The sequence below is a fragment of the Fulmarus glacialis genome, unplaced genomic scaffold (assembly GCF_000690835.1).
Source record: "Fulmarus glacialis isolate BGI_N327 unplaced genomic scaffold, ASM69083v1 scaffold13473, whole genome shotgun sequence".
Lineage (NCBI taxonomy): Eukaryota > Metazoa > Chordata > Aves > Procellariiformes > Procellariidae > Fulmarus > Fulmarus glacialis.
The window spans coordinates 30752-58687 of record NW_009203646.1 but is presented as its reverse complement, the minus strand read 5'-3'; the positions used below and the strand labels follow the sequence as shown (position 1 = coordinate 58687).

Sequence of the window (27936 nt, the reverse complement as noted above, 5' to 3'; positions counted from 1 at the left end):
CTTGTTTGTGTCTGCCCCTCACTTACGCAGTTCAGGAGGTTCTTCTTGCAGAACTGACCCCCCTTGTCCACTGCTTCTTGTGCTGCGAACATATGTCTCCAGCTGTTCAGAATCAACAACTTCTCTTGGCTTCCTGGTCCACTGCGGGCTGAGCCTCCTGCCCAGCAGCATCTGGTGGGACTGTGACACCGAGCCCCTGTGTACTGTCACCACCTGGGAGTTTGGTGCTCTCTTCTAGCTGGCGCATCTGCCTGCTCGCTGCTCGTTGCTGCTGCTCCTTCAGCTCGCTGTAGGATCGGGAAAAGGTATGAAAGATGGACGTGACTGGGAAAGCCATCAGCAAAATCCCACTCAAGATACTGCTCAGGGCTACCACCTGTCCGGGGATGCTACGAGGCACCATGTCCCCGTAGCCAACAGTTGTCATGGAGATCACAGCCCACCAGTAACTGGTGGGGACACTTGTGAATTCTTGCTTGGCTCCCAGTTCGCTCTCAGCCAAGTACACCAGCGGCGAGAAGAGGGCCATGGCGACGCAAAGGAAGAGCAGGAGGAGCCCGAACTCCCTGGTGCACCGGCGCACGGTGAGCCCCAGCGTCTGCAGCCCCAGCGAGTGCCGTGCCAACCTCATCACGTACAGGATGCGCAGAGCCCGCAGGAAGCGCAGCACCAGGCCCACTCGTTCCAGGTACTTGTTCCCAGCTCCCCCACCGGGCTTGCTGCTGTTTTTCGTGGAGACCATGCCCACAATGAGAGAGATATAGAAAGGCAAGATGGCCAGGATGTCGATGATGTTGAGCGGGGTTTTCAGGAAAGCACACTTGTTCTCTGCCTGGATGGATCGCAGCAGGAACTCAAACGAAAACCATGCCACGCACACCGTCTCCAGCACAAAGATGTCATAGCACTTCCGTGAGCATTCACCCTGGGGAGAAGAGGAGCAGGAAACACAGAAAGGGGGAAGAAAAAGATTTAGCCAGGGAGTGAACCAAAGAAACAGAGAGTGGCAGTTCTTAAAGGAAAGCACCACGTGAAATTGATATGAATTGCAAGGTACGAAAGTAAACTCATCATTGCAGCTGGAACAGATAACTAAAATCAGAGCTACTAGCTACCTGTTTGGCCACAGGACAGGTCAACGATGCTCAGGAGTATCCGGAGGCTGCCAAGCATTTGGTGTGATGGTACCAGCTGTTGGCCAGACAGACCACTGCTGAAAGGCAAGGCTCACACCTCATTTCTAACCAAGCCCTTAAACACCCTTTAGAAAAGATTAGTACAGGATTCACGGATTTTAATAAATGGGTGATCCATCCCTCCCTTCCTGACCAATAATAAATTGCTTATAAATGGCTCCTAAACACCTACAGCATTTTATGTTACGTGCTTGGAGGCATCTATAATCTATTATTCACAGAATATAGAATATGTTTTATATTCCAGTGAACATTTATTAACATACTAGCCCTATAGTCAAAAGCTTATATAAAGTACTGATAAACGTAGGTGTTTCTGAAAGAAAACGTACCACAAGAATAGAGGGAGGGTCCGGAGAGATAAGCATTTTTAATTATGTCATCTGTAACAACTAATGACCACGATGCCCTCCCCAAGCTTTCTGAGGCACTGGAAGAGGTGCTCTTCGCGGCAGGCTCACTTAGTGGAAAATAAAGAGAACTCTGGTTCTTCAGTTACGATGCCTGTAAACAAGACAGTCTTGGTGCATTGGAACAGCAATAAACAATACTGCTGGTGATGGCTGCTCTTTGATTGTTAATTCAACAGCACAAATACTATGGTAATTCTCTGCTACATCACTGTTAGTAACTCCAGCTGAATAATAATCAGCTTCTCTAAATAAACAGATTTTGATGTGGACAATTATAGGGCTAGTGCTGTTTCCTCTGTAAATGCTCATATAAAAGTGTTAATGCTCTGGGGGCTATGAGCGGAAGGCAAGTATGTATTTATTTAAGGGAAGTGTATATTTATTCGGTGAGCCAGTTTGACTCTGAACAGTTCATGAAAACTCTTGTAAGCATGTAGGAGTCCATCCATGTCCGTGGGGAGTGTGACTGCCTCTGGATGCAACAGGTATTAGGTACCAATGTAAAACCTCATTTTGCTCGCCTATGCTAAACTATAGCAATAAAATATCACTCAAGAGTGGTGAGGCCGTGTCACGCTAGTCTCCATTTCACCACTGGAGAAGCTGAGAACCTGGCACATCTATAAACAGTTCTGCCCACATGCTCACCACAGGTGCCTTTTGCTAGGCAGAGCCGAGGAAATTTTTACTGCACAGCACCACATCCTAATTTCATCCCTCTCCAAGTGTTTATGCACAGTGTTTTCCCTGTTGTGAAAGAAAACAGCAAAGGAGTGATAAGACTTTTTGCCCTCTTCGCTAACTACAGCATTCCCTAAAACGTCGGGGAGTGACTGGATACATATTTCAGGGCTGCTGCACTGCCAGCGGTCATCGCATTCAGTATAAAGCCTTGTGTTACCTCAGTATGATAACCAAAATGCCGAGGCACCCTCCCCATTTCACACTTAAGAAGGAATTGAGACAATGACTAAAGAGATGTCAATAGGAAAAAAAATGTGAAAAGGAATCCTCAGAGCCAGCATTTATGGTTCTTGTATTAAACGTGATGAAGGGTTGCAGTGCCTTGTATTTATAGATTTTTTTTATATTCCACTTTCAATTGGCATATGATGTACCACCCACTGTTTCCCAAGGGGTCATGCTGATATGGAGAGAAAAATTACTTGTCCCACTGAAATTGCTGTCAAGATTTTAAGCATATTGCAGGGAGGTAGGATAATCTTTTTTTAATAGTGTAGTAGCTCAGATATAGCTTGTCTTTAACCTCCTAATTTTGATAGGTGTGAAGACTAGAAGGAGCTTAATTTATATCTGCCTCACTGAGCTAATTTGGTCATAAGTAAGTATTTTTGTCACAATCATAACACATAGGACAAAACATTTTGGTTTTTAGGGGCTTTGCTCCTATCACAGCATAATTAAGCTGTCAGGTTTTCCCATCAGATACAGAACCAAGATGCTTTCACACCACCGCACAAATCTGGCTCGTGGGCCAGAGCCAAAGTTCACAAAGTCAGTGGAAGGACTCTGCCTGTGCCACTGTAACTTCTCACCTTTTTACCAAGAAACCAGCCGTCAGACAGATACTGTCCCAGAGCCCTGCTGCCTGGGCATCTCTCACACTTAAGGGCAACGGCTGCAGGTGATTTGCAGCTCCTGATATTACACTTGCACATGCACAAAAGGATCAGGCTGAGATGTTAGGAAGACAACCCATAGAAGAATAGCTATGGCTTGAGCAAAGAAGCAGTAACGGCAAGAAAGAAAAAACCCCAATGTGCAAATTTGCTTTCTCTGAAAGGCACATCACTACTTGGACCACCATGTACAGAAACTAAGATGTAGCTTGCCTTAAGAGACCTATCTGGCAGGAAGCGTTCTGGATTCTGATGTGCATGTATATAATTTTCATGCCACGAAAAGTTTAAGGAAAGTCAGTGAAGCCTACGGAGAATTTAGCCTTGGAATAGACCTACAAAGACATTAAGGCGTGTAATAGCTGATTTGGCACTGAATTCCCCCAGCGCTCTCTATTTGGAGAGGAAAGGAAAGGAAACTCTCCAAAGTCCTTCTGTGTATGAGTTTTGGTGTGGGAGCAAACAGGAGTGAAAATTGTTCCTCATTAACGGACTACCACTGGAGATGACTTTCGGAAGACTCTGTCTGCCCTCCCACACTCTGACGTGCTTATCCTGTGTAGATTCACAAACCTACAGCTTTGCTATTTATGTCTCCCATCTTCCTGCAGAACTATATAAAAAATGGAAGGGCAGGAGCAGCCTGGCAACCTTCGCTCAGCTGAGCACGAGAGGCTTGGCAGTATCTGAAGCTCGGGTCATCCAACACAGAAGAACCAAGCTGGCATCTTTGCCCATCACTGTAATGAAGAGCTGAAACGTACTCCATCCAGAGCTGATGGTGGGCTCTGGCTTTTCTCCACTCTTCCCACTGTCCACAGCTGACAGCTAACGTTGTGAATGCCGAAATGTTTACCTTCAGTAGAGTGGAGTGATAATGCTCTGCTACATAGAGTTCCTTTTAATGGGATGAAACAACCCCCTCTTTTAGCTAATGCATAATTATCTCCAGCAAAGTGCTAGTCTTTCGCAGTATCGTTATTAACCTATTGCAATCTGAACAAGCCAGGCTCTGTCCGAAGGCTGTCCTGAGGGTAAGAGGGTCTAAACAGGCTTTTAGAAAACAGACCTGTGTGTCAATTAACCTGCCAGAGGCCTTTTTTCCACTAATTAAATGTCTTCCTGTCCCCTGGACCATGTTTCAATATCATCTAGGTATGACCTATTGTTACCTTCACATGAAATCAAAAACAGTAACAGCAAAAACGTGTTTCAGGCTCTTTGCGCTTCGCTTCCTTCAGCTGCAGCTACTTTTTCTTGCAGTTTTTTCCCCTTGATTACAGCATTGTAAAAAAAAAAAAAGGCAATTTTTCTCTTTCTAAAACTTTTAACTATGTATTCGAGTCCAACCGGCTGCTGTAACTCTGCTTAGGGTTTTGAGGTTTTTTTCCATTCAAGAAAATAAACCAAAAATGCACAGAAAGACACACACACAGATGGAAAAAAGCAATCAAGAATTAATCAGCCGTTGGAATAAGAGAAAAACAAGTCTTAACAGAATAAGATAGCATCCTGCCCAAAATAGGTCTGTATCAAATCTCTATGTTCTCAAAAAAGATTACGCTATACCAACTCATGGCCATAAACATGTACATTAACAACTACGTACTGCTTTTTACTTTTTGTAAGCAAAAAGATTTCATCATCTTGTAATCTAATGGATACATTTTTATGATTACATTTTCATATCTAGCTTTATGAAACTGGGCCACTGGAAAACTTTTTTTTTAGTTTTCACAACAATTTGATTTCTTTTTGTCTTTTAGAGGTCTAAACAAAAATAGCATGAATGGCAATCACAAAGGACAACCCCATTGCACTTCTCTAGTATTAAAAGATTAACATTCTTTTTTTTTTAATGTGCACATAACCATGCCATTAAATAAATAATATCTTAGGCTTTTGCTTACAAAAAGCAGTGGTATAATAAAAATATATGGAAACAGTTGTTCTTTACAAGATGTGTATGTTTATTTAAGTGTGCATATGGGTTTCTTTCAAACAGCAAGTAGATTTTTTTTTCCTGTGCAAAAATGGGGAAATATCTGCAGTTGCACAGGATTTTGGGGCCATATACTGATGTCAACTCAGGGCACAGGAAAAGAAACCAAGGAAGGTCTCAGTGAGTAATTCTATGCAGTCAAATTAAAGTGAGTCTCCTTCACTAGGATTTATAGAAATTTGCTGTCAAAATGCCAACCGCAGTTTCTTTCTTTAGGAGAAACATTTTCTTTGCCAAAGGTTTCTTTGGCAAAAGGCAAATTACAAAAAAGAAATGCCGGTGTCACTGGAGTTCAAATCCAGCTGTACTCATTGCTCTGTATGGTCTGTCTAAAAATTGCAGAAACGTTTTGGTTTGGCTTGCAGGGTCCCTTTCACTGGTACTTCCCTGTCCTGTGCCTCAGAAAAATTCTCCACTGTGTGTTGTGTGACTTCTTGTCCCTGCCTTTGTCCTCCGGTCTCCTGAGAAGAAATTCTGACCCTCCTCTAGATTCTTGCAGGCTTTGACGCCATCTCCCCCCTCTGGCATTAGAAGATGTCAAAAGCCAGATCACCTCTAACCGCCCCAGTTCTTTTGTTGCTTTGCACATGTATTTTTGTATGGTCAGCAGCTCCACAGTACTTTCAAGGAAGAAGTTTCAATGCTGCCCACTTCGCCCCTGTAGTGAAGATTTCCCTCCCTGTCAAATGTATATGTTAGAAAAAAAACCAACCCAAACGTGAGAGGCATTGCATACAAAACTACTTACATAAGCTTTAAAATCATGACATTTCTAAAATGATATTTTTGTTCTCTTCCACTTGCCCCTTGTTACCTGAGCCTTTTGGGTCATGTATTTCAAGTGTTTCTCTGTGCACATCAGATCAAACTCTTTTTTAACAAAAACGTGGAACTTGAAATTCTGATGTAACCAAGGTCTCAGCACCAGAGCATTTAAGGGACCTGCAGACAAAGTCCCTGAGGGTGCTACACAAGGTCTGCCCACAGCCTGGACACAGCGCTGCAGAAAGCAAGACAGTCCCCAGCCCAGCGGCTTAAGGTGTTCCCCTCGGATTTGGGCTTGAGGCTGAACCACCTGTTTCAGTGAACGTCTGCAGAGACATTCAGAGGACAAACCCCCCACTTCCAATTATTCTGCAGCCCAACACTTGGAGCACTTGCCCGGCTCGGGAGAGACCCAGCTCCTGCTGCGAAGCAGGCAGGGTGGAAGCCAGCACCTGGCTCTGTCCCAGCCGGCGGGAGCGCCTGGAGCACCGGGTGCTGGCTCACCGCCCTCTCTTGTCCCAACTATCGCTGTGAAATGAAGAAGCCTTCCCTGACAAAAACTCCAGCAGAACAGCAACATTCCCAGAAACGTGCCTCCCCAACAAAATCCGAAGATTTTGCTCACGCTGGCACTTCTTGATGAAAGCAATCTTCTGATGAAAAGTGATTTTTCTGATGAAAGCATCCAGCCAGTTTTCACAGTAAGGATGAGTGCATGACTCCTGCGATGTGACCCACTGTCACAGCGTCACACCTGCCCTCGGGCGCAGGCACGCTCCCCTCGCCGCTGACCACCTACAGACTTGGTGATTGTAATTCAGCAAAGCTAGGGTCAGGCTGAACTTGCAGCCGGCCTGCTCCGAGTATTTCTTGTGCTCCTGAGCGAGGATGATTCAGCTACTGCACAGCCTGTCCTCAAAGCTGGCTGGCTGTGAATTCAAAGTAACGGTTTCTGTTTTTAAAGTCGCCAAGGGGCCATGAAAGAGCCCTCTGCTTCTTGCTGTACACACTTTGATCGGCAACTAGAGCTTAGTTCATGCTTCACCTTCAGCCCAGCTGCTAGAAAAGGTAACCAGAGCCTTGCCTTCAGTGGGAAGGGTTGTCACTAACGGCAGTCATATTATGGACACAAGATAGCTCTTGTACAATTGCTCCTGTACAACTTGTCTTTGTTGAAGAGAAAGGGCAAGGAGGTGGGCAGGAGCTATACCTACTTTAGACTTACCTCTCTGGATTTCCTTTGATCCCGAGACAGCACAGCCCCAAATCGCTTTTCAAAACCTCTCAGCCCGTCATTTTTATTCTGCCAGTGAAGCTGCAAATAAACACGGAACACCGACAGGAACAAGGGAGATGCCAAAAGCCTATGGCAACTGCTAGAAGGTAACTTCAGGGTGTGCTAAAATCCACAGCCAGAGTCTAATCAGCTTATAAAATTACATGCCGTGCTAATCAGCTGCATGTAGCCAAGGGGTTACTGAGATACAGCTACCTGCACGTGCCTTGCATTTCTGTCTCAAAATGCTCTTCTGACATGCAACTATGAAGTTTATGGAAAGCTCAGAAAAGGGTCTGGGAGTCAATGGGAGGGAAGAAGAGACCATGTGCTTGAGGAGTTCACCCGTGCACTGTGGTAGCCTGTGACCACCCCTGCAGACTGCATAGGCGGGAGACACAGATGGCACTCATGATGCAGGAGCTGCACAGCTGTGTTTCCTCGAGTTACTCTGCCCAACCCACAAGCAGCCTGCTGCATCGGGCCATCTCAGCCCCAAACTGCACAACCAAAATTAGATACTGTAGGTAGGACTTGGGTTTCTAAGCCATAAATATTGAGCCCTGAGACCTGTTCAGCTGTGACCTTTTTCCCTGCGAATGCCATAAGATGTCTTAACAGCTGTAGTCTGACTGCATGGATTTGGCATATACATCTGAATTGTGGAGAACGACACAGGCACAGGGGATTCGATCACCTACCTACTAGGCAAGACTGTTGTTGCGAACCTGAGGCTGTCCTCCGTTTCCCTGCCTCCTTCACTTACTGACCCTGCCACATGCAGATATATTCTTCAGTCCACTGTCCTGCTTCTTTTTGCCCCAGTAGAGTTGCTGGGAAGAATGGAAAGCAGGTAAGTAGCACTACAGATGTACAAAATGCCCTCTTATTAATATCGTCTTCTCAACCAGCTTTTCTCACACCTGCATCCACTTTTAGCGCACACTTCTCCAAAAGCAACAGTATTTGTTAGAGGGAAAGAAGTGTTATCTGGCTCTACTTTATGGAAAGCAACCAAAACCTAAAATCTGCAAGAAGCAAGAAACATATAAAAACTAAAACAGACCACAAATACCTATGAAACAGAACACAATCAACCTGCCTGATTTTCAGATGCCTATCAGGAAACAGCACAGTACCTCACCTGGAGAGACTGGGCGGGATGTAAAGACATTTAACATCTTAAAACTCCTCAGACTCTGTGACTGCGGCTGAGAGCAACTTGAGGGAACAGTATGCGCTCCAGCAGCCATCTGCTACTATCTCCCAGCCTGATCATATCACACACCAGGAGAGAGGGGCTGTACTATAACTTAAGGAGGCTCAATGTACCCTGGGTAACATTTTCTTTGAGGATACTTCGTAAGGCTCTGTTGCATTCTCACTGCCTAGTGACCTCCTCATGGGCTAGTATTCCCTTCACTTTGTATTTCTTTGGTTTTCTCACGTTTGTAATCGGCTTCACTACAGTGAGTACACATAGCTCCTCGCTACCTGCAGTTTTCACCCGTGAAACAAGCCTTGACATCAATTCCTTCTTGCTTACCAAATACACACATGCGAAACAACCAACACTTGTATTTGGAGCTTGCTGATAGGCCCCAATATATAAGCGAAGGATTTGATCTGTTCAAGAACCACCCATGTTCAACAAGGATGATTCAAACTGGAATGAGTTGGGAGAGTAACCCAAGATTACCTGGATGGCTAGTGGAATGGAAAACCTATCTTAAAAACAGACAATTAATTGCATTTGACTTCTTTACCATCATCAAATGAAGGCAGAGAAGAGACATGTTTGCTATCTATAAATAAATCAAGGGGATGAAGAGAAGCATGTTTAATGGCATGGTCAAATGTTCTCATTCAGGTCTGTCTGGATGTGCTGAAAGTACTGCTATCTTCATCTGTTTACAATCCCCAGCTCATCCCACTGAATGGGACATATGATCATTCCTTAATCCTCTCCAGCGCGAAGTCAAACAGGATAACTCACTGGTTGGTTATGCTAGAACAGCTGACTTTGTTCAGGTGTGGCTGGGAGGGCAACATCATCAGCTAAGTAACGGCAATCAGCAGGTGAGGTAGGAGCGGGAAGGAGAGGGACCCAACATGCTCAGTTTGCACTAGGTATTTGCAAAGAGAACCCATGACTAATTGAAAGGACGTGTTGGCAGGAGAAGAAATAGCTACACCAGCTTTCAGAATCTGGACTCTAGAAGACACATGAGGTTCCAAAAGAGCCCCCCTGCAAGAACAGGAAAGGCCAGAGACCTTTTAAGATGAAGCTTCTCAGTTTCTGGAAATGGTGGTGTGATGTGGTACCCATGACAACAGGGGACTGCACTCACCTCATAGGACCCCTCCAAGTCCTACCTTCCTGTAACATTCAACTAGCAAAGGACATGATGTGCTTGGTGCTGCTGGAGCTGGGCCTCGCGGGCCCTGAGATCCCTACCTGGCTTGTCCACAGCTTTCGCTTGTGCATGTGTGTAAGACGTAAGTAGCCTCTAAATAATAGAGAATTACAACCTATATGTACAAGAATAGGTTTACTGCCGTTTGTTTGAACAAATATTCTGAGTCAAAACACTGGAGTCTGCTTTGGCAATTTTACAGTATCTGAGTGCCATTTGGAAATTGTCTGAAGACAAACAGCTACACAAGAAGACACAGGTCCACGAGAACAAGATATACTTGAAACTCATGAACTCCCACAGCATTTGAGGCAGGATTTCACAGGCCACTGCCCATATGGCTTGCTTTCTAGCAGCTTTGCCCTGCAACAGACCCGCTCTGTGGGAAACACCCACGGGCAACACAGTGGTGGAGGTGTGTCCACACAGCCTGCCGTGCTCAGACCAGGCACGACCTGCACAGCCTGACCTCAGGGGGCTGCTCAGCGCAGAGGATTTGTTTATCAGAGTCACTGCCATGGACAGAGGCAGTAACGCCGAAAAAAGAATGATGATTTCACCAAGCAATGGTGTCCTCCAAAGAACAGCTTCACTTTAGAAACACTGATGTTCTTAGCGTTTCTGAGTAAAAATTACCTTGGAATTTTCTATTTCCAGATTTCCAGAATGTTTTTCTTGGGTTTGGCCCACTTTTTCACTGAAATTGAAAATAAAAAAAACCCAAGAGAATAATTAAATAGCAGAAGCCTCCTTGCTGACAAGTGTCCCCCTCTCCCCCTGATTTCACGTGAACTAGAAAGCTTCCTCCTCAGCCCACTCTCTTTTCTAGCTCTGACAGAGGCATCATATCCCCCGAGGCTTGGAAACTACAATGCTTTTTTAGAAATCCATTCTCTGTAAACCTAAGCAAATGTTTGATCCTGAGCTTTTACATGAAGAAACCCAGTAACCTTGCAAATTAGCAAATCTCCTGATTTCTGGAGAATAATCCTAGCTTGTGTTTTCTATCCTAGTGCTCTGAAAACAAGACAGACTCAGTTCTTGCTTGAAAAAACTTGAGCAATGGCACTTGGCACTTACAGCACACCTCCTTCTCATAAACATAGCAGGACTGCAAAAATAAAGATGGGGGTTATCTCCCGTAAGTGGCAGCATAAATCAAAACACTGCAAGAACCGGAGCGGGGCTGTGTTCTCGCCAAGGGCACTTTCGTGCAGTTTGAATAGAGTCCCCAGGGAATGGCAACACCTAGACCCAACACTCCCCTCTGAAAGGACCAGCCCAAGAGAGGCTGGGCTGTGTTACAAAGCAGTGGCATTCCCAAGGCTTTCACAGCTACCCAACACCTGGGAAAAGATGATGCTGTGGTGGCACCTGGCTGTGCTCATAGATAAATGCAGATACACAGTGTCTAGCACTGTGGTCTTCCTAAACCCAGTGTCTGCTCTTCTTCTCCTCCAGTTTGTCTCACGCTAAAAAAGAATCTGTCTTGTTCTTGCTCTCTCTCTCTCTAATTGTATTAAAAAGAAAAACTGATTTTTAACAGCATTTTAAAGTGTATTTTCGCTCTTATTTCCCCAAGTTTTCCCCTTCTTTCAATCCCTGTTTTAGAGGCTCTTCTCCTCCTCCTGCCTCCCACTTACTGCTGGTTTTATTTTACTGACCCACACTAGTTTTACTGGTTCCTGCAATCCTGTAACCTATTATAAAAGCTGGGGGTGTCTGTTTTTTCTGTTGGAGGAAAAGAGGACAGAGTCAAGTTTACACTTTTCCTCTTACATTTTTTTTCCAAGCCTGGTTTTTCTTTCCCTTTATCCTATTATCTGAAAGCAAGTGAAGGATTTGCCTGTGTAGCCTGTGGGTAGATTTGCTCTCCTGCTGGTAGCGGCTCAGTCGCAGCTGGCAGTCTGCTACCGCATTGCCCTTGCACTGAAATGCTGTACGCTGTACTCCTGCACTTGCGAAGTGGATGAATTTTTGCCAGGTGGAGCTGACCACTGCAAAACCCTGCACTCTCTCATATTCTGTCTTTCTGCTCAAGGCAACAGTAACGGTGTTTTCTGTGACAGCAGTGCAGAATATAAGAACACCATGACTTACCTTAAATTAGCCAATATTTCTACTGCGTACGAAGGCAACTAGCTGTGGACTGGGAGAAAATCTCCACAGCTTCTGCCCACAGACACTCAGTGGGTGGATCTTTCAGGAGGGTGCTGCAATTTTTGTTTTGTCTCTACCCAGTGCAGCGTGTGCCAAGTTTCCAACACGGCGCAGGATGTATTGGATGGCTGGGACCTTCACACTATTCTCTGTATTTCCTATTTGTATCCAGGCTCAGAAAAAGAGCTGGAGCAGAGGGAAAGGGAGTGTGTGTGTGTGTGTGCCTGCGTGGGAAGGTGAGAGTACGAGGGCCCTGCCAGCGAAGGGCCAGAGGGCTGGGCTGGCACGTATCCTGGTGAACAGCCCGTTCCGGCTGAGGCATCCTTCTCCTGAGTGACCTGCAAGCTCAAGTCTGAACAGCAGCTAACACCGGGACCAAGCCCTGCCGGTAACATGTCCCAGCCCCTGTAGCACCCCCCGCAGACACAGTCAGCGCTGGACAGGATACCTTGGTCAGGATCCTGCCTTCACAGGGCCAGACTCATGCCATGTCACTCCTCTTCAGAAAGCTTCTGAGGTTTTCTGGCTGCCCTTGCCTTTAATCACAATTATGAACTGCCACTGCTCATTTCATCCTACTGACGACTTCAGGTCTGAATATACACGCGGGCCAAGGAAGCCCCAGATGTACAGCATCCTTGCTGGGACCTCTGGCACAAGGGGGACAGCGCTCCTGCACGAGCGAGTCAGGGACGGGATGGCAATTGCTCACCGCCCTGTACAGGCAGACGGGGCTCTTGGGCTCATCCCCTGCAGAGCAGAGGATCTCACCAAGTGGCTCATGAATCACACGCGTGGTTTCATCCGAGCTGAAATGTAATGTTTAGAAGGACCGACAGAATGTATTAAAAAACTATGTGAGATGTACTCAAGCATCTCTAGATAAATGGTTTCCATTGTTAATTACCACACTGTAACACGCCTTATTTAGAGCATGAGTTTGCCTAGCCGCAGGTTCCAGTTATTGTTCACTGTTGTCCACAGGCATTCTCTTATTCTGCTGTTTACTGCATAAAACCTCTTTTAGTGTCTCACTATAGGGCAGAATTTTCAGGTTTTTTTTTTTAACTTACCTGCTTAATGGATACCAGTCTGGACACAGTATCTCAAGCCTCATGCTTTGCCTCTTGACTAGCATGTCAGATGGGAAATCGTCTACAGCCAGTAGTTCACCAGGGTCTCTAAACCCTTTCTGAGTCCCCACTTTCCAAAAGAGTCTTTTGTCCTGGGCTCTCTATGCTCTCTACACTTAGAGGTTGCACTCTCTGCTGATGAACATGCAGTTACCTGCCCATGTTCAAATCAGTTCAGCTTACTCGGCCATATACTTCCAGTCCCTGACTAGTGACGCAAAACACCTAAGTAGCTCTGGACCAACACCAGAGACACTTGCGTGCCTTTCTGCGTAACTGTCACTGGATGATGATTTCTCATGTTAGTTTTCTGCTACTTCTTAGAGATCTAAGAGAAATTTTTTAAACATTTAATAAGGGAGGTAAGTTTTTGAAAAATGCCATTTTTATTAAGGAAGGCTGTTGTGTGGCACTAATTCAAGTATCTTACAGAAGTGTAAGAACCTACATCAGAAGTTATTTTTTTCAGAAAATTTTATAACCTCATTGAAATTATACTAAGTTTGACTAATAAGTGGTGTTCTACATAGACTAGAATTAATTATGCTGTTGTCCTCAAAAATGTTGCTGATTGCACTCAGTACCATGTTTTTCATGGTTTTACTTGGAACTAATATCATGCTTACCTTTAGAAAATCCAACAACCTTATAGTTTTCTCCTGGTCCTTTCTTAAGCCTTTGTTAAAAACCTATTGCAAAAACATTTTTAACCTTTTTTTTTATTTTATTTGTATACCACTGTCCTATCTGATTTTTTCTCCATGGACATTGCAAAAAGTACCCAATTTAAAAAACTTCTGTAGTTCATCTCCATCACCACAATTTAAGCAATGAAAATGTAAGCATTTATAATGTTAAATGATTTAATGCAATTTTTCTAAGTGCTGTACACATGAATCAGCTCATTACCTCAGCCTAGCTATATGAGGTCTAGCCAAACGTAGATCTGGTTGCTTTCTTTCATTCCAAACCTCAGAATTGATAGCAACATGTTCTGGAACTCTGAGATGAAATTTCCAGATGATATTTTTGTTACAAATAAATGAAAGTTTTCTCTCTTTCAGAACACTAGGGCAGTACTTAATAAGCCCATACAGCACAAGCTCTCTTGCAAAAGGCAGTGGAGGAATCTATGGAGTAAAGCTATGCTGTACCCTCAGGATATTACAGAGCAGGCTATACTGAGTAGCTGTAGTAAGTTTACAAACATCACTGGAGGCCAAGCAACTAGTATCATGAGATTGCTTCAGAGACTCCCTGGATGATTTACCTGGAAACTAGGAGAATAAACCCACCGGTAGGTATAGATAGTTATGGGAGTGGAACCAGAGAAATATTAAAAGAAATTAAATATGGAGCATATTTTGCTGGGTGAGCCACATTGCACCAAACATAAACCAGTTAACAACATGACAAAGTTACCAGTGCTTTTATGGAAAAGTCTTAGCTGTTTAATTATTTATCACTAATGTTATATTGCAGCATATTTATACAATATTTAAAGGAAGACCTGGTATTTATTCATGAGAAGATATCCTGTAGACTGAAAGAGTTCATTAGCACAGCACAAAGTTATTAACAAGTCAACAGGAATTATATCTTATCCAACTCTTGCCTCATCCCTAAGCTAACAGTGCAGAGAAATACTCTCTCCATTTTTTTACTTCTAAGCCTAAAACACTGCATAGATTCTCAGGTGGTTCCCAACGCCTATGTTGCGACCTACTATCCTCAAAATCTTCTTTGGGGAAAGAACACGGGAAAAGACGCTGCAGTGAGACCCAAAGTTGGTAAGAGCCATGGCATGAACGGCTCAGGAGGTAACTTTGCTGAGATGGGGAATTTTGAGCAGAGGGTCTGCAGGCTCACTGTGGGACTCTGTGCAAACCTACTCCATGGCGCCATGTCCCCACCCCCCAATCTAGAGGCAACTCGTAGTGAAAGAAAATACATTTCTCCTAACCCTCCTGATACAACAGAGAAAGATTTTCTTAATGGGACCATGTTTCCTTTATCTTCTCTTGAAGGAGCTGCCATGACAGAACAACTAGGTATGTCTGCTAAGGTTTAAATAGCTTCAATCAAGCAGGAAGGCTGGATTTTTTTTTTCAGGGGAGGGAGGACTGCAGAAAGTAAATTTTTTTTTCCCCCAAGAGGAGCAAGAGAGAGAAGAGCCAAGGAGAAAAAGAGCCAAAAGCCAAGGAGAAGAAATGGAGAGAGCTCTCCAAAAGTAGTCATGACTAAATACAACTACTTGTTATCCAGCACTCTGTCCGCACAACCAATATCAAGAATAACCAATCATTCCTTCAAACATTTCCTATTCATTAGCACCTTACGGTAGCCTTGCAAAGAGGAAGGGCTATCCCTGAAAAGACTTGGCAAAGCTGGTGCGTGGTGTGCTACTTGACCAGGGGGTTTCCAGGCAGCTGGAGTCCTGGGCAGTGGTGGGCAGAGCCGGTGCAGTGGGCAGGGTGCTGTGCAACAGCGATGCCAAGGACGCACAGCACCAATGTGTTTCCCTGGTGTGTGAATACAACAATCCTGAACTCAGTAAAATAAACTGATACCGAGATATGCTCTAACACTAACAGCTGGATTTGGACAACCAGTAAACGAAAGATTTAGATTCAGATGCACAAAGAAAGATTAATACATGTATTTCTTTTACATTAAGGACTGTATCGTTCAGATGGTTCACAGACAAGCACAGTTCCCAGTAAAATGATCAAAGGACATGATCGCCACTTCTTGGTATTTGCAAAGAACATTTTGCCATTAGTCTTCTATTTGCAAATGCCATGGCAGTCAGATAAAAGATGCACACCACTCAAAAAACCCACACAACTCAACATTTAAGGTTTAGATTGAGCAGTGCAAAGGTTCTCAACTCCTTGATTTTAAAGCTCTGTGTGTGACCCACAGAAGCAACATCACTTTTATCTTTCAAACCTCATCACTTTCAACTGCTTTCAGACAAACCTGAGCTGTCTGAAAGGCAACATGCACAGCAAATTTCTCTGACCATCAGATAGGAGCTGGGAGACTACACTGTGATGACTCAGACTTGCACTGCAGAACTTTGCAGTTACTCCTCAGTTTTGGACTCTAAGGATATCATACGGTAATTGCATCTTGCATAAACTAAGCTGGTCTTACTTATGGAAAAAAAAAAATTTCCTTGCTTAGAAACCTAGCTCGCAGCCTGAGGCATGAGGAATGTGCCCATGTACCTGAACAGCAGCGTAGATGTAATTTTTATTTCTGTTATGATGATGGTTGTAGACATTATGTTTAAGACATTCTGTCCCAAAGCATTCGCAATCTAAGTGCAGGACTACATAGAACAGGTGATGAAACTACATGAGGCAGATGGAGCACATGAACAACAAAGCAAACTTTTGCTTATTGCTGATGACTAAAGCTGTGGGTAAAGGATGCTCTCAAAGCTTGTCATTTGGACTGTGTGTTACCATTCTGATTTAAGTACCATCTGAGCAGAAAACCTACTTTAAGCTTACGAAAGAAAAAAATAAGAAACACTTTTAGTTAAAATACAGCTCTGCAGTGCTGTGAGTCCTACATCCCTTAAGCAAGGGCATGTGAATGTGAAAGTGAACGTGAATCTCATGTCTACAGGAACTTCCTTGTGCACAATGTTGTAGAAAAGGCAGGTGACAATTGTTACCGAGTCATTTGGTCTTTCCCTGGCCTCCAGCCAGCTGTGGCCTGAACTGCCCGGAGCAAACACAAAATGCAAACTAGCAATGTAGGGGACAAATACATCAGTAGATCAGTTCAGATGCCATAGCCGGCGATATTCTTACAGCTCATGGTTTTTGCATTTAAACAGCATCGCTGAGAGAATGGTATAACGAATTCTTAGATGATCCCCAGGGAAATTAGTTAGTCCAATTCCCCAAGATTCTTTTTATAAAAAGTCACCCTTGGTGCCTATATACTATAAATAGTTATCTGTAATACCATCAGGGAGATTTTTTTAAATACATGTTTAATGTTGACTGTGTTCTAATTTCCAGAACAGTTTATTCCACAAAGAAAGGAAAAACACAAGCTGCAATTTTATTAAGACTTTCATTCATGAAAACAAACCATCTATGCATCACATAAACATGTGGCTCTAAGTTAAAATCAAGAATGCCTCAGTATCACATGCAGAAAAACAGCTGAACAGTCACAAAAGAGAGAAAGTGCTAAAAACAAGTTCTCCAGCAATGAAAAGCTTCATTCCAGAATCTCAAGCAGAGTGCCATCTTAGGATAGAAAGCACCAACAATAACAACTGTTTTACTCCTTTACATTACTTTCCACTGAAGTAAGTAAATGACTTAATGTAAAAACAACAGTTTTCCCCACCCAGAAGTACCTCAAACTGCAGGAGTTTTGAGACAAGATGGTATCATTCATTCAACGAAATGTTTGGCACTTCTGACACTCTGAGGCCCGGAATACTTACATTTCTTCCTATTTAGCTACCTATTTAGATTACAAACCTAAAGAAATCAATAGTTATAACCACAGAATCACAGAATGGTTGAGGTTGGATGGGACCTCTGGAGGTCATCTGGTCCAGCACCCTCCACCCGCTCAAACGGGGCCACCTAGTTGACTAGGACCGTGTCCAGACAGCTTTTGAGTATCTCCAGGGATGGAGACCCCACAACCACTCTGGGCAACCTGTGCCAGTGCTCGGCCACCCTCACAGTGAAAAAGTGTTTCCTGTTTTCAGAGGAACCTCCTGTGTTTGTGCCTCTGGTCCTGTCACTGGGCACCACTGAAGAGAGCCTGGCTCTGCCCTCTTTGCACTCTCCCTTCAGATATTTAAACACACTGATGAGATCCCCCCAGAGCCTTCTCTTCTCCAGACTAAACAGTCCCAGCTCTCTCAGACCTTCCTCATAGGAGAGATGCTCCAGTCCCTTCATCATCTTCGTGGCCCTTCGCTGGACTTTCTCCAGTGTGCCCATATCTCTCTTGTACTGGGGAGCCCAGAACTGGACACAGTACTCCAGGGGTGGCCTCACCAGTGCTGAGCAGAGGGGAAGGAGCACCTCCCTCAGCCTGCCGGCAACATATTGCCTAACGCAGCCCAGGGTACTGGTAGCCTTCTTTGTGCAAGGGCACGTTGCTGGCTCATGGTAAACTTCGTGTCTACCAGGACCCCCAGGTCCTTTTCTGCCAAGCTGCTTTCCAGCTGGGTGGCCCCCAGCATGAACTGGTGCATGGGGTTGTTCCTCTCCAGGTGCAGGACTCTGCATTTCTCCTTGCTGAACTTCCCGAGGTTCCTGTCAGCCAATTTCTCCAGCCTATCGAGGTCGTTTGGGATGGCAGCATGTCTCTCTGGCCTCTCAGTCACTCGTCCAAAGTTTGTGTCATCAGCAAACTTGCTGAGGGTACGCTCTGCTCCATCCTCCAGATCTCTAATGAAGATGTTGAACAGGACTGGACCCAGTATGGACCCCTGGGGTACACCACTAGTTACAGGCCTCCAACTACACTTTGTGTCACTTCACCATCCTTTGGGCCTGGCCGTTCAGCCAGTTTTCAAGCGACCTCACTGCTCATCCAGCCCCTACATCAACAGCTTGTCTATGAAAAGCTGTCTATGAAAAGCTTGTCTATGAAAAGCTGTTGAGAATCATTATAGAAGACTCTCTTAACCTTGTCTGAAATTACTTCTGTGTGTACCTTTGTGAAATGAAATCTTTAGTCACAAGATTGTTTAAAACACACATTCACAATTTATTTATTCCTCATCCTCACCAATATGAAAGTTGAAGCACAGTGTGTAAATTAAGCTTAGAAGGTTAAATAGTTTCAGGCTTCTTTATGAGCTATTATTAACTTCATTATTTATGAGTCTCTCTGTTGTAATGTTCTTCAGCTGAAGGTTATTGAACTGTAACTTCCTATCACAGCATCTTTAATTAGACTAGCTTTTCCCAATACGTTAGAAAGCACGGTGAAGAAGGAAGCAGCCTCTGATCTTTTTCTCCTGTTTTACACTGCGGTACTACAAATGATTCAGCTCAGTGGGATTCAGGCCTATAAATGCTTTTGTGAATCAGGACAAAATGCTTGATGTTAATCTCTGAGTTCACCACCTTTTTTCTGTGGTGAGGAAGACTGTCTAACAAAAGAAAGCAGCTTTCTTCTTCAGATAGAAATGGCCGTCATTTCTGTTTTCACCAAGAAAGAAATGAACAGTCTAGTGTGATGACCATCTGGCTTTCAGTTGAATCTCTCAACGTCTTTTGCTTGTTCAGTTCTTACCGTGTTGTTAAAGCTTTTGCTGTAATGTATCCCCAACTGGTTTAAGACTGCTGTGATGCATTAGCTGCTTTCCTTGAATCACTCCATACCTGCCATTTGCTTAAAGAGTTGAGAAGCCCACTTAAAGGTATCATATGCCTAAACTACCTTAAGGATATTCTATGCCTCTGGCTATTTTTATGTCTCAGTGATATTTTTTGTGGTGGTCTTGAAAGAATTCAGTGCCTGAGGGCTCCTGCTATGATTTTGTCTCAATAGTATTTTGCCTTAGAGGGGACTTTCCACCATTAAATCTAGATCTTGCATAGAAATCTCCCATTCTGAGATTTAATTTTGAAATCAAAAATTAATTATTGCTTTGTTACTTTACATGGATGAACCTGACTCTCTTCACATACATTTATACATTTGAAGTGTCCCTTTCCTGAAATTTCCAGAAGCAGCTATTATGCGCATTACTGGATTGGTGCTTTTTATTTAATTTAATCAGTAAATAAAAACTAAGTGAGAAAAAAAATTGAGAAGATAAAATATATGTCCTAGTTTGGTAAGTAAAAAGTAGCTTAGGATCTGATTCTGTTAGCTTTATTCATAATTGCGCAGCATCTGACATACATGATACTACTTCCAAAAAAGAGTAACGCTCAAGATGAGTCAGGGTAACCATTAGTAAGAACAAGACAGCTACGGTACATGGGAACACCATCCTTCCCACTCTTGCTAAACCACCAGGGATTGCCACTGTCATCTAGAACATCTGGAGCAGTTAGTAAAGTTAACAAAAATGTATGATTGATTCTTCTTCTGTATTTTAAAAGAGATAGGCAGGCACCTAAAAGAATTTCCTCACCCATTTGGTAATTACTTCTAACTTTTAAGGTCCCATGCTGACATCAGTGTGAGGTCACTTACACCTCTGCAGAATATCACTGTAACAGTGTAACAGCTGGTCCATTCGGATGACATTAAAGGACTGGCGTATGAAAAATTGCTCTCTAGCATGTTTTTTTTTCATGATTGGTTTCTTTCCCTTTCCCTGCAGCAGTAACAGGACAGATGGGTGGCACATAAAGTTTTTGTTTTCTGGAAAACGCCAGCTCAAGGAAAAGACCACTGCTTATTAGCCAGAGTACCTACGACAGCTCTGACACGGAACCCTAACAGCAGTAATGCCAGCCAGACAGCCTGGAAAATGTACACACCGAGTACGGTGCGTCCTTGAAATAATATTTATTGTTTATTTGTTCCTTCGCCAGGAGAGATGCACATACATTTTCTGCTTGTTAGGAGACTGCAAAACCAGACCAAAGAGCTATCCCTGGGCACAAATTTTAAACTAGGTACTAGGGATACAGCTCAGGATGATTAACATGAATTTGAATTCACATAAGCTCACTTTCCTCCACACCTGTTATTTGATGAGCTGCATCGGCTTGCTAAGCCACGTACAGATGACACGCAAGGAGTTTGCAACCTAGGTCTCTGATCCTATCAGCAATCCCACGTGGGCAGATGCCTGACTCCTTGCCCAGCCTTACTGAGGCTGAAAAGATCTGCATGGGTATTTACATTCATTTGTGCAGGACCAAAATCAGTCACTGAGTATGACTCCTGGCATGACGAATTACAACTCAAACAGAGCGTTGACCTGCACTGATTCAGTAGCAGGCGAGGAACGTTGGGGATGAACTAAGCTATGTACGAAGTGATCCTCCACCTGTTCCCTGTGCTAGAGAACCACCTTTGTCTCAAACAAAATAACCATTTCCACTCTGTCCACAGACCTTCCCTGTGCAAAGGGCAGAACAAAGCCTATTTGCAGGAGCTCTGTGCTTTTAGAATTTAAGGGCACAGAAAAACGTCAGATCATTTATTCTGATCTCCTCTGTACTGCAAGCATTTCACCTTTGTGACCTGAACTGAAATCAGTAATTTACTTTTGACTGAAGCAGAGTGTGTTTAGCTGAAGGCTACCTTCCAGAAGGGCATTGAGCTTTGAACCGAAAACCATCAAAAAATACAAAATCCGCTAGTTCTCTTCCTAGTCTGCCCCGGTAATTAATCACCTTGGTATTAAATATTGGCACCTAGTTTCCCGTATGAATTTATCAGGATTCAGCCTTTAACCATGCATCCTCTCCCTGCTTAATTTAAAGGTCTTTTAGATGATACAGTTCTCCTCCCCCCATAAAAAACACTTATTTGCTTAATGCACTCACCTTCCTTTCGATAATCTAAATAAACTGGAATGTTCAAGTTTCTTATTGTATGGCATTTTCTCCAGGTGTCTATAATTTATAGGTTTTTTCACCCTCTCCAATTTTTCAAAACACCATTTAAAAATATGAACGTGAGAATTGACTGCAGTATTCTAGTGTCAGTCTCACCAATGCCGCACACAGGCACAAAATCATCTTCCAGCTTCTAATCACTACCCCCCAGCTTAGATATTCAAGGATCACGTTAACCCTTCTGAGTTTATGCTGCAATAGGAACTTACATTCAGTTGCTTGTACCCTAAATCCTACTTATAGTCTCGTTTTGGGAATCAGACTCTTTGCTTTTGCAAGAGCAAGTCTGCATTCATCTTTATTGTACAATTTTGCATTTGACTATGAAAATATGCTCCTTTTAAAACACTCAGCTTACCAAGAAATCCAGGCTTCTCTCATATGCTTGCTCTATCCTATTACCCTGCTCCACCCAACAAATATTACTAGCCTATTATTATGAGTCCCTATTTATGTTCAGATCACTAGTAAAAATACAATGTGCCTAAACTCTGGTAATTCTGAAAGCAATTGTTCAGCTCTCACTTAAACCCAGGAACATCTAAACACTAAATACATCTCAGTTTTCAACAGTAAAATATCCCTTGTGCTTAAAATTCCAGCATACTGGAGCACTGTTGGTTAATTACAGCAAAAGGCATGTATTTTGGAAATGATCTTTTTTTTAAATTATTAGGACAATATAGTTTTAACTAGTACCCAGTACTACTATCCTCAAATTTTAGATAATAAAAAGCCTTTAAAACAAAAATCTTATAATAAATCAAATATCAAAAACCATACCAAACTTTTTGACTTTTTTCCTGGCTGCTACTCAATGAGTCTGATTCCAGACCAAACAACTCAGCTGGTATCTAACCTGAGCATACCTCGCAAGCAAAGGGTGGGTTTAACTGCACATGAGGTACTCAGTCAAACGCAGGGGTCTCTCTGGAGTTGCTGGACCCATTTTCCATCAGCACGCTTTTTACTTTCAACGCCACAAAACAGTAAATGCCTCCTGTCGGGTAATGACCACGCTCTTCTCTGCTAGTGGCAGTGAGCGATGGGCCATTCAGCACCCGGGTGACGGCACACAGGAAGGGTTCTGCTTGCAGGAGAGCTCAGCCTTCAGCTGAGAGGCAGAACTTGACGGGGTGAAGTTCTCTCCTAGCAGCTGAAGTTCACAATCACGTTTAATGACCACGGGGCTGGAAAATAAGCCCAAGCGTTTAGTGTCAAGCTTGGATTTGAGTAAAACTAAAGAGGCCGTGAACTCTTCGAAAAGTCCCCACCCCCCAAGCCCTTTAGGTTGCTTTTCAGCACATATTTAATGAAAACGTGAAATGTCCTCCTCTACTGATCTTCAGATGAGCTCTCATTGGCCTACACACAGCTAATCCTAGGAAACTGAACTGCTTGCACGAATAGGGGACTAAACCCTTAGGAAATTTGTTGAACTAAAGAATTAACAAAATACCTGTAAGACTTTTTCAAGGGCATGAAGCATCCAGAGCTTACACTTGAGAATACTAAGCACGTCTGAAAATTGGGACATTTGCTTTGTTTCTGCTGTTAAATTGCTGCCTCAGCTTTCCTGGCCTTTAGCTCACCTATAGCATCAAAGTATTTTAGACGTGTTTTTTACAGTGGGGTACTGAGAGTTCATTCAAAGTGGTATGTTAAAGTACCTTTAAGGAAGACTGATCTGTTAGCTCTTAACCTAGCTTCAAAACACTAAACCTCAAGCAAGGCTGATTTTTATACCCACAATAGCTAGTTTCTCATCTGGTTAAAGATGTCAGAAAACAAACCTGTTGGGTAAAGCTGCCTGCTGGTGTGAACTGGCAAAGCTGTGCTGACAAGGTAGAGTTCAGCCCAATCTTCCCTCAGTATTAAGTGACATAATGCTTTCTGTGCTCTACCCCAGCCAGCCATCCACGTCATAAATACTGAATGCAGTACCTGCATGATTACTGGAGTGACTTTGCCCGTCACCTTCCCTGAGGAGACAACAATGCAAAACACGCTTTACTCTGAGAAAAGCTGCACTCACCCGATCTTCTTCTTCTCTGACATCTGGCATGGTGCTGATGCAGAGGCTGACTGCGGTGATGGCAACAAAAGAGATTGAAATACAAGCAAAGATCTTTCCTGGGATCCCTGAGTGGGGGTTCTCCACCATATCCCTGAGCTTTCGCATGCACAAACTCAATCGGCTATTGTCCTGGAAGGCACATTGTGTAGTTTCACTAAATACCATCTCCCCTTCATACAGCCTGGCCTCAGCTGCCTCCTCCTCTTTCTGTTGCAATCTCTTTTTACAGCACCACTCCAGGTGGTCCTCTTCTATCCCCCAGTACACAAGCTCCTCCTGAAAAGAAAGAGCGCACATCTCTCTGAGAAGCCTCAGCTTCCCAGCTGTCAGGAAAGTCATGATCGTCCTGAAGGCACTAGGATTACGGTCAAAAAAAAATTCATTGCAGCTAACATCATAATCATCGCAGATGTTCATGATCTCATCATAATTGTTGCAAGATTTTAGCTTCCCAAGCCTGGTCAAGGGGCAGTTCTCCAAGGTGGTCCATGGAACTTTGTATTTAATACCACCTACGTTGATGATCACAAACCTGGTCCGGTCATCCAGGTGGGCTAAGCAGCACAAGTCTTCCCCAGGGTGCAGAAGTTTGGCCTTTTTGTAGAAGAATCCTTTCTTGGTTTGCACTTCACACAGGTTTTCCAAGTTATTGAAGGAGTAGGAGCTGAATTCAGGATCTGCATTCCCAGTGAGCAATGCCATTTTGTGATACATTTGTTGAGCCCATAGGGAGGTCGAGACTACTCAAACAAAAGCATCTGGAGTTTGGCTGGAGAGTCAATCTGTAAAACAGAATTTTAAAACTACAATAAAATCAGGATGTTGCTACATGAAAAACAATCCTATTGTCTCAATCCCAAGAAACTTTTCTCCATGGCATTATTTTTCCCCTATTATTTTAGGACTATCTTTGCTTGATAGTTGCTTGGGCAAAGAACTTAAACTGCAATAAGGTCAGAAGCCATGTTGATACTTCTACAGGGTTTAGTCAGTGAATGAATGGAAACAAAACCAGTGTATTATCATTTTCAGAAATTTCTTTTCTAGAGGTTCGAGCTATATCCTGGACATCAATGGATACTGGAAGGGAAAATGGGTCTTCTGGATAAATGGCAATTTACATTTTAGCATCTTAATAAAGAAACTTAGTTGCAAATGGTTTTTTGATTATTTTGGCCCACATACATAATGTTTCGATTACAAAATCCCTATAGTGTGAGGATAAAATGGATACCTACAGTACAGTCAGAAATGTGATTGCAGCAATGCTGGTAATTCCCAATTTAAAATCACCACGCTTAGGTACCAATAGCAATGAATATGTGGGAGCTGAGAATCCAGCCTGCAGCCAGGACCCAAGCAGGTTTGGCTGCTTGAGCACAAAGCGTGTGCTACCGAGATTCACTTGCCACTGGTACCCCAACTAACTGGATTAAAGCTATATTGGGCATATCTACCTGAACAGCCCCACTTCTAAAAGGTAGAAAAGCTTTTGTTCTCATGCTGGGGTGCCTGCTGTCCAGGCTAGTGACATCTCCTGCAGGGAGGTGCACATCCCGGGTCTGAGTGGAGACCAGAGCTCGCCCGGGACCCCGGAGCTGCTGGAGGCTCTGCTGCAGTTTTGACTGTGGGAGGTGGTCAGGCAGCAGCTCTGAAATGGGAGACTGAACCCAAGAACGATGCAGAGCGGGAAGCAACCCACTTGCTGCTATTACTTCTGGATAATGCAGAACCCAGCCGGTCACATTTAGCAGGAATTACGCACATTACATGTAATTCCAGGATTTAATTTGTGCCTTCTGCTTACCCCTCCTTTACCACACCACAATCCACAGATCTCCTGAACATGTTTTTTTACCTGCCACATTGCTTCCTCACTTTCTCTAGACCTCTCCACCCAGGTTCTCCAAAGCTGTCTCTCCAAAACAGTACTAGGATGTCTTGAAATGCTACTATGTAATCGCATTAGTGAATCACCCAAAACTTCCTGGATTGCTCAAATATGAAGTAGGAAACAAGAAAGCGGCATAGGACCATTCGGATTCCACACAAAAGACCTGGACTGAGAATGGATGCAGTGATGGGGAACACTCTTAAGCAGGGGATGTAGAAACCTTACACGTTGACAAAAGACAGAAGAAAAAGCCGAGTTGTGAAGATAATCTGATGTTATTGATGACAGGACGGTAACCATGGGGCAGTAACGCCGTAATTTATAAGCAACATTCTCCAATTCCCTTTGAATCTCATGCCTCAGCCTGGAGAGAACACCGAACAAATGGGTGCTAGGAAAAACTGGAGAGCACACACATTCAAACACATTCCCAGAGCGGCATCTTCCTTTATCCATCATCAACTCACTAAATCTTCACTCATTAGACTTAGTCAAAAAAATCTCCAACAGGAAGTGGCAACTACTTGCTACTCACAGCCCTGAGTCACCCTCTAAATATTCTTGCCAAGTACACTCAAACAACTGAATCACAGCAATGGCAGTGGTACTCCTGCTTCTACATTTCTGTGAGGATCGCGCCACTGCACGTTAGAAAGGCATTTACGTTGGATATTTGTAAAAAGTCAGAGAAAGGCTGGCTTACATACAAAAAACCTAAAGTCACCTAAGATACTTTTCGGCACTGAAAATTTCAGAAGAACTAACGATGCCCAAATCTCTCCAATTTCACTTTGGGAAAAAAATTGTTTAAACATCTGTTTATACGGGGCAACATGAACAACAGAGAAAAGCTCCTTCATCTGGCTAAGGGCCAGTAAAGGATAACAGGCAGCAACGTGCGTTCTGAGAAATGGGTGCTTTTACAGCACAGGCTTGAGTGCAGCTGGGATTGCAAATACCATTACTGTCACAACGAGAGCGCGCTGTCAGCACGGCATATTTCAGGATTTAGTTTCTTGTTGGTTTTTGTTGGCAAGATAAAATATTCACTGCCACTACTCAGGGCACTGCGCTTTTGTTTGCATGCCTCACTTGTTACTCAAGTCAACATAAAAAAAGTAGTTTACATCGTTTTGACATCAAGGCCAGGATTTGCTTTTCTCGTCTCCCCCGTGTAGCAGGTTGTTATATAAAGGGGCCAGATACATTTCACAGAATTATTCTGAGTCTAATCTTACATGTGCTTCTTCCTTCTTCCAAGAAGCAGTTAACTCAATGTGAAAATCGGTAATCATGTTGTTTATTACAAAATCTCTGAATTACAGAGGGTTAGTCTTTTATTTTGTGGACATAAAATGATGTTGACTGAACGTAAAGTTTAAGGAAGCAGCTATTCAATTTTTTGTGTATCATCAGTGGATAAATAGAAAGTGATAACAGAAGTAGTTACAGATAGTATTGCCTGTGGTTTAACAGATTGATTCTGGCCAGTACTGGTAGCATCAGATGCTGGAGTTTAGTTACTAAAGTGAATTTTCTGACCTCACACTTCAAGATCCCAGAATCCATAATAGTATACATTATTAGTTGGCAGCATTTGTTTTGGAAATCTCAGCTAAAAAGATAAGCATGTGAAGAGAGTTGTACGTATTATTCTCCTTGGCACTTCTGTGAGGTGGTTGCCCTAGACCAGGGCTCAGATGTCAGTGGAACAGCATTGAAAATCTTGTTGTGGCACTTTAACTGTCCTACAGAAAAACAGAATACATCACTGTGGGCTCCCAATTTGGCATCTATCCTGAGAAGTAAAATAAGCCTGGAAAGTCTGTTTCTGATCTTATGTGCATGGAATGTATCATGACCTTCACTGAATATTAAAGGGTGTTTCAAAATTATGTGGGTCTTAAAATACTCTCTGCATGCCAAGGTTATCTAATGTATGCACATGCCTACAGTAAAGCATCCCATTGAAGATTAACTTTAAAAGCCAATACTTCCAGAAATGATACTACATTATCATCCAGTTGGCATTTCTACCATTTAATCTGACACATGGGTGCAAGAAAGACTACTAAAACACTGTCTGTAATAAGCTGCCCATTGCAGGGACACAGGACAGAATTTGATTCTATATTTGTTGTTCATCATTTTAAAACACTGTGGGAGAAACACTATCAATGTTTCAGTTTGATGATCACACACAGGGTGGGTCATACACACTGTGCATTCCTTTCTTTTTTAAGTAGAGTCAAGCAATTTTTATTCACTAAGAAGTACTTTCTTTGGCCATCTATGTATGCATATGTGTGTATCTACACACACACAAACAAGTTCAGCCAAATTCTGTCAAGAACAGACAGTTGAGATCTTTAAAATAC

The 27936-nt window shown here is 43.4% G+C and overlaps 1 protein-coding gene across 1 annotated transcript; it reads right to left on the bottom strand.

The window, feature by feature from the left end:
• On the bottom strand, positions 1-24436 carry LOC104074560 (potassium voltage-gated channel subfamily G member 2). Its single transcript, XM_009574718.1, has 2 exons — positions 23623-24436; positions 1-925 (listed from the first exon to the last, which is right to left on the bottom strand). Exons 1-2 carry the CDS (start codon positions 24376-24378, stop codon positions 113-115), a joined length of 1569 nt encoding a protein of 522 aa, XP_009573013.1. The 5' UTR covers positions 24379-24436; the 3' UTR covers positions 1-112.
• Between the last annotated feature and the right edge of the window lie 3500 nt (positions 24437-27936).

Excerpts from the sequence above, each read along its gene's own strand:
- LOC104074560 (XM_009574718.1), bottom strand. The coding sequence starts at position 24,378 with ATGTATCACAAAATGGCATTGCTCACTGGGAATGCAGATCCTGAATTC. Across the intron at positions 926-23,622 it reads TCAGAGAAGAAGAAGATCGG|GGTGAATGCTCACGGAAGTG; the intron begins GTGAGTGCAGCT and ends TCTTCTCCCCAG.